The sequence below is a fragment of the Nicotiana sylvestris genome, chromosome 1 (genome assembly GCF_000393655.2).
Source record: "Nicotiana sylvestris chromosome 1, ASM39365v2, whole genome shotgun sequence".
Classification (NCBI taxonomy): Eukaryota; Viridiplantae; Streptophyta; class Magnoliopsida; order Solanales; family Solanaceae; genus Nicotiana; species Nicotiana sylvestris.
The window spans coordinates 141,729,076-141,741,650 of NC_091057.1; the positions used below are offsets into that span (position 1 = coordinate 141,729,076).

Below are 12,575 nucleotides of genomic sequence, written 5' to 3' on the forward strand. Positions count from 1 at the left end.
AGGCCTATTTCATTCCAACCAAACGACCCTTATAGTATTATATGTTCGCTAATGCTTGTGGTAACGCAGCTTTTCGGGGAAATGAAAGACAACTGGTTAATTCTGCAATTGAAAATAGAAGCTTGAAGGAAAGGCGAAAAGGGAAAAGGATATACAAATAGCTGCAACTTGGGGTGAACTGAAAGTTCTATATTTAGTAAAGATAACTAAAAATAATTCTTGCTTTTCTCTGTCATATACGAGTAACGATTAATTCATTTTTGAGAAATGTAACAATGATTATTCTCCTCTCTCTCCCCTTCGGATACATCAGGAGGTACCACACAGAGAAAGGGTGGCTCTGAATTCTGATGCAGACAGACTCCATATGCTTTTCCCAATTTCTAGCTATTCGAGGCCTTCAATTTTATTTTAAAAAAATACACGACTCCACGAGAATTCGACAAGCCGCAATCTCTCTATTTCAATTTCATACTTCCTCCTCGTCTCAAATTGTCTGTCGACTGTCCTGATAGAAAATATTAAATAATTTTTTTATTATTTATTTTTTAAAATATAATTCTTTTCATTAATACTTATTTAATAGCAATTACGTAATATTAAAGATAAAATAAAAAATAGTTAATTTACTCTTCAACTTCTAAAATAATAAATAATTTGAAACAATTGTTTTTAAAAATCACCACAGATACTTTGATGATACGGATAGAATGCTATTCGGTCATTTTTCCTTATTGAATTTCCCCTGAAATGGGGGACTTAGCTTGTATGTAAACATATTCACATGCATGGCCATGTATCTTTGTCCCCACTCCATTTAATACAACTAATTCACCTATCTAGTTGTGACACAGTGTTGCCTCCACACATGTAAATCATGGCGGTGGTTGTTATGACCATGGTGGTGATGGCCACCGTAACATCTTCGAACACCATCTCCACTGCCACCGCTTGTCACCGGAAACTTCCACTCTCCAACCTTTTCTTCTCCTTCTTCATCAAGTATCTCTTTATTATTTTCTTGAATTGTTTCAATCACCTCTTCTTCATCGTCCAGGGGGAAATCGTCGTTTTCCTCTTCTGTTTCTTCTTCTTCTTCATTACGAATGAGATGTAATCTCAGCCGTCCATCTTGGCGGGAAGCAAGGAGAGTTTCGGGCCGACTAATTTTCACCTCCGTCAACTCTAACCTTCCATCTTTTCTCACCGCACGCATGAAGAAATTTGGCTTTCCGTCTTGGTTTAACGACGATAATGGCGGCGGAAACTTCTTTTCTTTCTTCTCCGAATTACTTCTTTGCCAACACTTTGAATTAGAATAACTAGCCATATTTGTAGAATATGATTTCCTAGAATTCAAATCATCTTGGTCATGATCCTCAATTTGATCATCCACTGTCCTCTCATCGGAGCTCTCGAAACCTAGAGACTCAGTACAAGACATTAGTCCATCAACACTTCCACCAACATCGTCTAAGAACCCAATTCCGCCGGGATCTTTTTTCTCGGCGGTGGCGGGCGGCGGTGTCATGGCGGTGGATACAAGGTAATTGTTTGGATTTTGAGTGTCAATTGAACCGCCGGCTGAAGCGGCGGTGAATATATTTCGGCGAGGGAGGGAAAAGTCTAACAGTGTTCCGCTGTGTTTGGAGTTTGCTAAACTTAAGAAAGGGTGAACGTTTTTGTTGCATAAACTCATCATATAATAATATGCCTTAGCTTCAAATGAAGATGGGATATATATAAGGGTTTGAAAATTAATAAATAAATCAATAATAGAATAAATTAAAATTCTTATGGAAAAAATATTTGAGAAAAAGAAGAGATGAGGCATCAACGACGTCCGCCCACTATAGATAGATAGGGCTAAAGAGAAGGACTATCTATATATGGAAAAGAATAATTTGGGGCAGACATTAGCAACTTGCATTAGCAAGATGCAAGAGACTCGGAACTTGTTTTAATTCAGCCCACTATTCTCTTTACGTCTGCACCAATTCTTGGCATCAAACAGACTTCATTCATTATAGAAATTCGCGAGTTTCTTATTAAAATATATTTGTCCTTGTAAGTACTAAATTGAGCAATTTTTATCTTCATTAAACTTTTGATATGATATTACCGTCGAAATAGCATGAGCTAGACAGTTTTCAAATTTGTCATTTAAAAATAGTCAATATTTTTTAAATTATTAAAAAATAATAAATATTTTACTGCAATAGAGATCAATCCACCATAATATACTGGAGTTTGATGCATTTGTGTATGAACTTTCAGCATATTATGTTTGAACCGGTATACTTTGCTGGCTCCAATATAATATACTGGAGTTCCAGCAAAGTATACTGGAACTCCAAACTCTAGTATAATATATTGAAGTTCCAGTATATTATGTTGGAATATTTTTCAATTTTTGAACAGTGTTTTCGTTCAAATTTATATTTACATGAAAAGTGACTAATTTCGATAACTTTTAAAATTGTGGCTATTTTCGAATGATCACTTATAAATCTAGCTATTTTTTAATTTCTCCCTGTATTACTCTCTCGTTTGGAAAATTCTCCTTCGAGCCAGGTGATCTAACGAAACTGTTTTAAATTATAGTTAAAGTTAAAGGGTAAATTTAACTTCTTTTTCTCTTAAAAAATTTAGACTTATGAATTCCACCTTCGCTGCATGCTTAAACTCCGTTAAAGACGGAAAAATACGGGATCATTTTAAAATGATAAGGTATGATGGACCAAAAGCGTAACTAAAGGTGAAGTTGAATAATTTTTAATTTTTTAAAAAGGACGGCTAAATCTAATGTATAAAGTAAAATAAATAAATTAGCTCCAACACCACATTAATGTAAAAATGGTGTTGTTCTTGTTATTACTACTATTGTTATTAAGAGGGCAGCACGAAAAGAAGGATTTAGTGGTAAAAGATTATTTTAAACATACAAAGTACTGTGTTAATATTTATTGATTGTGCATAGCAGATAAATTCGTCGAAAGTATGGGGGTTTGAAGGAAAGATGGAGTATGGTGGGAAGCGTGCCAGCAAGGCAGAATACACAGAGAGAAATGAGCTGGATGATGAGGAGAGATTTTGGGTCCCACCCCCTATTAATCAGATGGCGTTTACTTTGTAGAGTTAGAGGCTTCCTACTATTATCCTTCCCACCTTTCAACAACACCATCCTCATCTATTTCTTCTCCCTATCCTATTATTTAATTTCTTTTCATTTTTCTTGAGGTATATACGTACGTTAGTAATAAAATCCATTATACATAATATATATATATATAGTCTTAAAATGATAAATTTTAAAAAATCACTAATAGGTATATGTCATTTTCTAGGAGTAATATATTAGAGTATTTCATAAAACAATAATACGGATAATTTAAAAGACTCTTAGCCAAACTCGCATAACATTTGCAAAAGGAGTACTCAGGAGTGACAAACTACTAGGAGAAGATTTTCCTTTTGCCTCCTCTTGACGGCTATATATGTAAATTAGGATGGCTGAACTATTACATGCAAAGGACCAAGACCCCGAAATCTCAAGAAGAATAACTGTAAGTTAATAAACCCTCCGTTCCAATGTCAGTGAACCTATTTCTTTTTTGGTTCGTTCCAAAAAAATGATCCTTTTTAAATTTGGAAACAATTTAGTTTAAACTTCTAATTCTACCCTTAATGAGAACCTTTTATAATCACACTAATACTCTAGCCCCTTTTTGACTTATTTAGGATCACAAATTTGAAAAATTTTCATTTTTTTTAAACTCTGTACTGAGTCAAACTGGTTTACGGAGGGAGTATATATAGTTGATTCAAAGTATGTTGAAATTTATAAAATGAAATGGAATAGAATAAGGGGGCACGTTGACAGCTTTGTGTCACGTCATTAGTTGTTAACTAAGTACACGTACGACACTTGACAACTTGCTCACGATCTTGCACAACTTGCTCACGTTCTTGTTATGCCAAGTCAGTCTTACTACACTTAAGATCTCTAAGAGAATGGTAGAAAGAACACAAGAGAATTGTTAAGGGAAGTTTTATATTAGAGAGAACTTTAATTGTTTGCTTGGTGAATTACAAATGAATGACCCCCTTTATATACTAGTCTCCTAGGGGCTAGTGAGTAAATATTAATTATTACACAAATCCTTAATATTTACAAGATAAGGACTTTCTCTAGAATTCTCTACAAACCTAGAAGATTCCAAAGACTTTCATAGCAAATCCATAAGGATCTAGGTTCTTTCTAAGGAAATGTCTATACTTCTCTATAATCTTCTCACAAATACTAGCCTTCTTATTATGTAAGCTTCCACATGGCATTAATATATGCAAAATGGCGCCTATGTGTCATGATGGCATAGCGCATCATCACACTTTCCCCCACCTAATATTGCGACGACCGCGACGCAATGCTGCTGCATAAACTCTCGAATCTTATCTTTGAATTGCCATAAGTCTTCTTTTCGTTCCCATGGGGCCTCTTTCGGTGATTTCCCTTCCAATGGATGAGGAATATAGCGGGTGGATTTTTGCCTTGTTTTCGCCTAGCCTGGTAATCCATAATAGCCTCAATCTCCCAATCATACGAGGCGCTGATAGTCATAGGTGCTTGACTTGATTGGCCCCTACTCGGATCATCCTTATCTTCATGATATGTCTTAAGCATGTTGGCATGGAAGACATGGTAGATTTTAAAATACGATGGCATGTCAAGCTTGTTTGAGATATTGCCTACCTTGGCGACAATATTAAATGGCCCTCATACTTGCGAATCAGATTCTGATGCATGCCTTGTAGTGCCTTGAACTATCTTAGATAAACTTTACCATGACCATGCCCCCAACTATATAGTCTGTGGGACGACGCTTACGGTCTGCAAATTTCTTCATCTTCTTAGTTGCCCTATCCAAGTAGGTCTTAGCAGTGTCAAGCTCTTCCTCCCATCTTTTGGCCATATGATAAGCCCCCAAACTCTTTCCCTCGAGCGCAGCTGGTAATGAATGTGGAGTTTGTGGTTGTTTGCCTGTGGCTAGCTCAAATGGTATCCAACCCATAGACTCACTCCGCTGCAAGTTATAAGAGAATTGGGTGATGTCTAGGAGCCTTGCCCAATCATTCTGCTGCGCGCTTACATAATGCCTCAAGTAGCATTCTAGTAAGGCATTGACCCGTTCTGTTTGTCCATCTGTCTGTGGGTGGACACTAGTGGAAAAGTGCAGTTCTGTGCAAAGCATATCGAATAACTCTCTCTAAAAGTTTCCAGTAAAACGGGGGTTTCGATCATTGATAATATGCCTTGGTAATCCCCAATACTTCACCACGTTCTTAAAGAATAGCTTGGAGGCTTTCTTGGCTGTGCAACCTGGTGAGGCGGGCATGAAGGTGGCATATTTAGAAAATCTATCCATGACCACCATAATAGTACCATAACCATCGGACTTCGGTAGACAAGTGATAAAGTCCATAGTGACGCTCTCCCATGGACGCTCTACAACTGGCAGTGGTTCTAAAAGTATTCCGGTTTGTTGTTGTTCAACCTTGTCCTATTGACAGACAAGACAAGTCTGCACATAGCACTCTATGTCATCTCGCATGTGTGGCCATAGTAGACTGACTCAACCAAGTCCTTAGTGCGACGTTGACTTGGATGACCAGCCCGCATTGTGTCATGACTCTCCCTTATGATTCGTCGTCTAATGTCTCCAAACTTAGGCACGTAGACCCGCCGACCTCTGGTAAGCAGTAGGTCATCTTATATCCAAAACTGTCTCGTCTTGCCTTTGTTGGCTAACTCGATAAGCTGTTTGGATGCTAGATCATGTTGAATGCCTTCTTTTATAGCCTCCTGAATGTCCTATCTTGCCGAAGTGATTGCAGCAAGCTCGACTTTCCGGATCAAGGCATCGGCTACAACGTTACCTTTGCCGGCTTATACTCCAGTGCATAATCAAACTCGGCCAAGAAATCCTACCACCTAGCCTGTTTTGGTGTGAGCTTCTTCTGCGTCTGAAAGTAGCTAGTAGCCACATTGTCGGTCTTGACCACAAACCTCGACCCGAGCAAATAATGTCGCCAATGGCAGTCATTTCCTTCTCTTTCACAGTGTGATGCCTCTCCACCTGATTTAACTAGCGGCTTTAAAATATTGTGGGATGTTTATCCTGCATCATGACACCCCAATGGCGAAGTTTGAGGCATATATGTGCACCTCAAATGTCTTGGCAAAGGCAGGTAACACCAAGACTGGCTCCTCTGTTACAGTTGCCTTAAGGCCTTCAAACGCCTTTTGACAATGCTCCGTCCAGACCCATGACTTGTTCTTCTTCAGTGTCTCAGTCAATGGTGCGGTCTTTGCTGAGTAGCCAATGATGAATCGACTATAGTAGTTAACAAGACCAAGGAAGGATCTCAACTCCGTTACCTTTATAGGTGCCTCTCACTCTTGGATAGCACGTACCTTAGCCTCGTCCATGCGTAGCTCACCATTGCTAATGACATGGCCCAAGAAGTGCACCTTTGATTGTGCGAAATCACATTTCTCCCTCTTGATGTGTAGCTCGTTCTCCCGCAAGACTTGGAAAATCTTCCTTAAGTGCTTTATGTGCTCCTCCAAGGTGTTGCTGTAGGTGACTATGTCATCTAGGTAGACTACCACGAACTGATCATGGTAGGGATGGAAAATCTTGTTCATAAGGGCACAAAATATGGTCGGTGCATTAGTTAAGCCAAAGGGCATCACCAACCACTCAAAGGCTCCATATCTCATCACAAATGTTGTCTTCGGCTCATCCTCTTCTGCAATGCAAACCTGGTACCAGCCCTTGCGAAGATCCACCTTGGTAAAGTATTTGGCTTGCCAAAGTCTATTGAACAAGTTAGCAATGAGCGGGATCGGGTACTTATTCTTCACTGTGATCTTATTAAATGCTCGATAGTCTATGCATAAGCGCATACATCCTTCTTCTTCTAGAACAATACTCGCACACCGAAAAGTGACTTTGATGGGCGAATGTGACCAGCATCTAGCAACTTTTTCAATTGTTTATTGAGCTCCTCTAGCTCGGGCGGTGCCATACGATATGGGGAAAATGCGGGTGGCTTAGCTCCTGTCTCTAACTCAATCTTGTGATCCACCTCTCGCATAAGCAGAAAGTGCTTAGGCAACTCCTCAGGCATGCCACTTTGTTTTCCTAAAGAAACTTTTCTATGCAAGACGACAGTGTCTCTTGAAAACTCTTGTCTTCCTCTAGACTTGCAATGGTTGCCACGAACGCCGACACCCCCTTCTTTATCCCCTTGACAACCTGCATAGCTAAAAGTTGTGCTTGGATCTTTCCGTGTGGCATAGTTACTGTAGGTACCATGCAAGCCTTCTCGCTCCATAACCAAGAGAGGTTGGAGGTAGGGGTCGATCAAAGTATGACAATGTCTAAAGAACTCTTGCCCCAGTATGATGTCAATGATATCCATAGCGGTTACACTAAAGTTTGTCATACCTTTCCAAGCTCCCAATTTTACACCAACTCCATTAGCTACCCCACGAGTATTTTGTACCTCGGCATTCACGGTCTTGATGCAAGATTTGGTTGGAGCAAGCTTCAATTCTAGTCTCTTTGCGGCAGCCTCAGTCACAAAATTATGAGTTGCTCCCGTATCTACCATTGCACGAGCGAGCTTGTTATTGATGGTGAGATCTACGTACTGATTGCCATTTTTGGTAGGTGGGATAGCTTGCTTTGTGATAGCACCACATAATACGATCATACTCAACTGTGCGGTTCCCGAACTCTCTCCTTGCGTCTGTTTCTTCCATTCATGGACTATGGAGCTGAGGCCCTTTAGGTCAGGACAATTCCTGAAGCCGTGCAGCCCTCCTCATATGTAGCATCCTTTCTTCTCGGCCTGTTCCTTCTTCTCGGCGTAGCCCTGATGACCACTCGACCTTTTGGGATCTTGAGTTTTGGAGTATTGTTGTTGTATCTCCTTGACTTTGCCACGGTCTCCCCCACCTTTGGCATTGCTAACCTTTGACTCCTTGACATTGCCTTTGTCGTGCTTGTCATGCCTGAAATCCATCAATAATTTGGCCTCCACTATGGCTTGGTCTATATCAGTAACTTGTCAGCATTGCAACTCCTGCTTGGCCCAATTTTACAACCCGTCCATGAAGTGTAACAAGAAGTCATCATTGGTCAGGTTGGAGATTTGAAGCATAAGGGTAGTGAACTCCTTGACATAGTTACATATGCTCCCTTTTTGCTTCAATTCCCTAAGCTTGCGGCTTGCCTCGTACAAGATATTGTTTGGAAAGAACTGTCGCTTGAACTCGGCTTTGAACTGATCCCATGTGCTAATAGTACATAGACCTTTATCCACATCGGCCATCTTCCTTCTCTACCATAGCATGACAATCTCTGAGAGGTACAATATCGTAGTGTTAATATTGGACTCGTCGTTCCTCACTTTGCCGTGCCTGAAGTAGTTCTCCAAGTGCCAAAGGAAGTTTTCCACTTCTTGTGCATCACGAACACCTTTGAACACCGGGAGTTTGGGAGCCTCGATCTTGGCACCCCTCGTCACCACAATATTGCTGCCTGCCTCGGTCACGCTAGCATTGACATGCTCCTCGAGTGACTCCATATTTGCCTTCATAGCATCGATATTACTAAAATCCTCCATGATTCTGCACTCTAAGGCGGTGATGGTTTGCCTTAGTTCCATCTCGGTCTGTGTATGTCCCTCCAAGTCATTTCGGATACTCTCAATCTCTTCAAGAGTGTGTCCCTCAAGAACGCTAAGGGTGTCTTCCACCTTCCCCAATCATTGGCCAAAGATCTCCATGGCGTCCATCTCCGCGTTCATCTTCATCATTCACTCTTTACCAAGTGAGACGTCTTCGGGTAGGACCTCCACTTTATCCTCGCTTGCCTTAGTGGCAGATGGTTATTGGGATGTAAGCCCCTCGTTTGGTATAATCTCGGGCGGCACCTCCTGACTCTTGTTTGTGAAATTTCTCTTTTTGTTGCGGCCCTTCCTGCCAGCAGCATCCTGGATGACGTTGACAACATTAATTTCTCCGTTGTTCGCCATTCCCTTAGTTGAAACCTTCGCTCTGATACCACGTTGTCACGTCCTTAGTTGTTAACTAAGTACACATGCGACACTTGACAACTTGCTCACGATCTTGCACAGCTTGTTCACGTTCTTGCTATGGCAAGTCAGCCTTACTACACTCAAAATCGCTATGAGAATAATAGAAAGAACACAAGAGAATTGTTAAAGGAAACTTTATATTAGAAAGAATTTGAATTGTTTGCTTGGTGAATTATAAATGAATGACCTCCTTTATATACTAGTCTCCTAGGGGCTAGTGTGTAAATATTAATTATTACACATGTCCTTAATATTTACAAGATAAGGGCTTTCTATAGAATTCTCTACAAGCCTAGAAGATTCGAAAGACTTTCCTAACAAATCCATAAGGATCTAGGTTCTTCCTCAGGAAATGTTCATACTTCTCTAGAATCTTTTCACAAATGCTAGCCTTATTCTTGTGTAAGCTTCTACATGACATTAATACATGCCAAATAACACCTATGTGTCATGATGACGTGGCGGATCTGTCACATTTGTCTGTGTTAGTGTGTACCCACACTCCATTCCCTTTCGTCACCCCTTGCAGTTGCCTGGCTCCTCGAGTTGCTAATTATTAATTCCCTCTACGCTTCTGGAGTTATCTTATTTTCTTTTCTGCTAGAGTCAAATGAGATTATTCCTTTTCTATCGAGAATAAACATATTAATAACAGATTCAACTTTGAACTAACGTTTTATTAAAATTATGTGATGTATATCATGCTCTGGTATGGTCATCACAAAGTAGCAAGTTGAATTTGCAAAGAATTCAATAGGACTATATACTGTGTAATGTGTGCGTCTAGCAATTCGCAGGAAATTAAAAGAAACACGAACTCTAATTAAGTGAGAACATATTTTTTTTGGAAACTACATTAAGAAAATTGGTCAATTCTTTAAATATTACTAATATTAACAAAATGTTACTAATATTAGCCAATTAGCTATTTATAGATAAAAAAGGTTAAATCTTTACCTTTTTGAGTGAATGTTATTAAAATAGATTGGGTACATCTTAACGAGTTTGAATCTCAATTTTTGGATAATTCGGTGGATTTTTGAGGTGGTTTGAATTGAAAATTTAAAGTAAAAGATGAAATATGAAGAAAAAATGATGTGTATCAAATGTATAGACTCAAACCCAGGACCTAACGATCGTCGGAGGAGGTGCTTTTACCAACTGAGCCAGCCTCACTTGTCAATTGAGAATTTACTAGATAACAAGATAATGTGTACTTTCCATGCATTATATCACCATAATATGTCATTTTCCATATCAACATGCTTCATTTAATTAAATATCAAAGATTCCACATCTTGTTTTGCCAAATACTTTCAGGTTTCAGCCTGAAAATTCCAACCAAAAAAGATAGAAAAGGAACAAAACCAACAAGAATTTAGTGGATTTTTTTTAAAGAAGGGAAAGTCACTACTAGAACTTCGAAAATTTCGGCCAAAAAAATCGTAAATGCGATCGATAACAGTAAATTAACAACGGCTCTAGAGCTGCTCGAATTATTACTGCAGATCAAACCAAATCCTGACCAGGAAGAGTTGCTCGTCGAGAATTTTCATGGATTTTTCACTGATTTTCGTGTAAGATTAAGCTGATGAGTTTTTAAATATTTTGATAGCCCCGTCGGTAAGCATAGCATATCCTATAGCTTTTTGATGATTTTATCTATTTCGAGTAGCGCAAGCGGATTCGAATACCACTATATTCAAAAAAGTATGGCCGTCCTATTTGGTTACCTTCATTTAATTTGTATTCGCTTTTTACAACAAAAAAAATTAATTGATAATATCAAATACCCACGCTTTTCTCTCTTCTTCTTCGTTGCTGCTTTTTTTTTTTTCTCTGTATTCATATTGTATGTGTTCAGGTGTTGGGGCATATACTATTAACCATGCATTTGGATATAGTATATTCTAATAATTATCATGGTTAAAAGTCTAAGTGGGAGATTGTTGGGATATATACTATTAACCATGAGTTTGGTTTAGATATATATTATGAAATAATTGTTTATTCAGTTTTAATAAAGTTTTAAATAGATCATATAATAGTCTGTGTCCTTTGCTTATATAGTAGATGATTTAGTGTATAGAGTTTAGCTTATACACGGAAGATTAAATCATCGGTTCTTATAAGTATAAAGTTTGAGTTCACAATCTAATGATGGAATTGGACAAACCATCAGGAATGATTGTAGCACAAGATTAAATATAATTAATCTTGATTATGGGAATGGTTTAATTCCAACTTCTTGTGCTAGTACATTTTGTATGTATTGAACGGACCAGGTAGAGATAAGTATTTTATACTGACTTAATAAAATAAACTCTCTAGCCATTAAATGTACTTATACTCTTAATCTTGATATAATTATTATTAGCTGTGTATATTATTATTGTTTTGATTTATTAAAAGGCGAGATTCTTTCGTGGGTCAATATGCCTGGTAAATTGGATAATAATAATATACATTGGCGAAGTAATAGTTAGTTGATGGAATCCATGTCTCGGTTTAGAGATTGATGATATACCTTTATGAAAGCTTATAAGTTTTAATGTGTAAACCCGGCCGGTGGATTTTGTATCCGACACATGAAATAAGTTAAGCGAAAGTCTAAAGGAAATAATCAATAAATTAAATCGTCAGTAATTTAATTTAATTGATTCGTATCTGAATCTTAACATGGGGAGTTAAATAAGATTTAATGGATGAATTTCGAAATTGAATAAGGAGTGTAATTACGAATTTTTAGTGGAATAATTCGTAATTAATTATGGTGGATATTAATTTCGAAAATTACAAATTAATTCCATAATTGGAAGCCTTGTTAATTAAATTCTGTGGTCCCTACTGTGCCTAAATAATAGGAAATAAAGGAATCATTTTTCTGGTGGAAAAGAAAACCTAACAGGTTTTGGAAAAGGGTCTTAACCCTTAAAACTTGTGCTATAAATACATAAGGTTTTCCACCTAGAGGGATGAGTAGATGGTGGCTGAAATTTTCAGCCAAGTTTTCCTAGAAATTTCGCCCACACGAAATTGCTATTTTCGGGTATTATTTGGGTAACACAGTAGAAGACCGTGGAACGTTCGAGGATCACGATTGTGCGGGTGATGGAGATTCCATTGAGAAGTTATGGAACTGAAGGCTCACGTGGTAGAAGAGATATGTTCACGCTTCAAGAGGTAACCCGTGAAATCCCGTTTATGCTAGTTGTCTAAATTACATGTGATTTTGATATTGGGATTGCTTCCGCTGCATATAATAATCCATCAATTATGCACAGTTAATTCACAAAACAGCAGTGCAGTTTTTCAGAAAACCACATATATATGTAATTCAAAAAATGCACATAAACACCATATTCTTGTTTCATGAAAAACTTAGTTATCTAATTAGATGTGAG

General features: G+C 38.2%; 2 protein-coding genes across 2 annotated transcripts; both read right to left on the reverse strand.

Annotated features, from left to right (window-relative positions):
• Positions 1–700: 700 nt before the first annotated feature.
• LOC104249066 (protein FANTASTIC FOUR 4-like) lies at positions 701–1,968 on the reverse strand. Its single transcript, XM_009805440.2, has one exon. It carries the CDS (start codon positions 1,832–1,834, stop codon positions 836–838), a length of 999 nt encoding a protein of 332 aa, XP_009803742.1. The 5' UTR covers positions 1,835–1,968; the 3' UTR covers positions 701–835.
• A 5,016-nt stretch (positions 1,969–6,984) lies between these two features.
• On the reverse strand, positions 6,985–7,782 carry LOC138875404 (uncharacterized). Its single transcript, XM_070154232.1, has one exon. It carries the CDS (start codon positions 7,780–7,782, stop codon positions 6,985–6,987), a length of 798 nt encoding a protein of 265 aa, XP_070010333.1.
• Between the last annotated feature and the right edge of the window lie 4,793 nt (positions 7,783–12,575).

What these genes read in the sequence shown, in the direction of transcription:
- LOC104249066 (XM_009805440.2), bottom strand. Translation starts at nt 1,834, where the DNA reads ATGCCTCATCTCTTCTTTTTCTCAAATATTTTTTCCATAAGAATTTTA.
- LOC138875404 (XM_070154232.1), bottom strand. Translation starts at nt 7,782, where the DNA reads ATGATCGTATTATGTGGTGCTATCACAAAGCAAGCTATCCCACCTACC.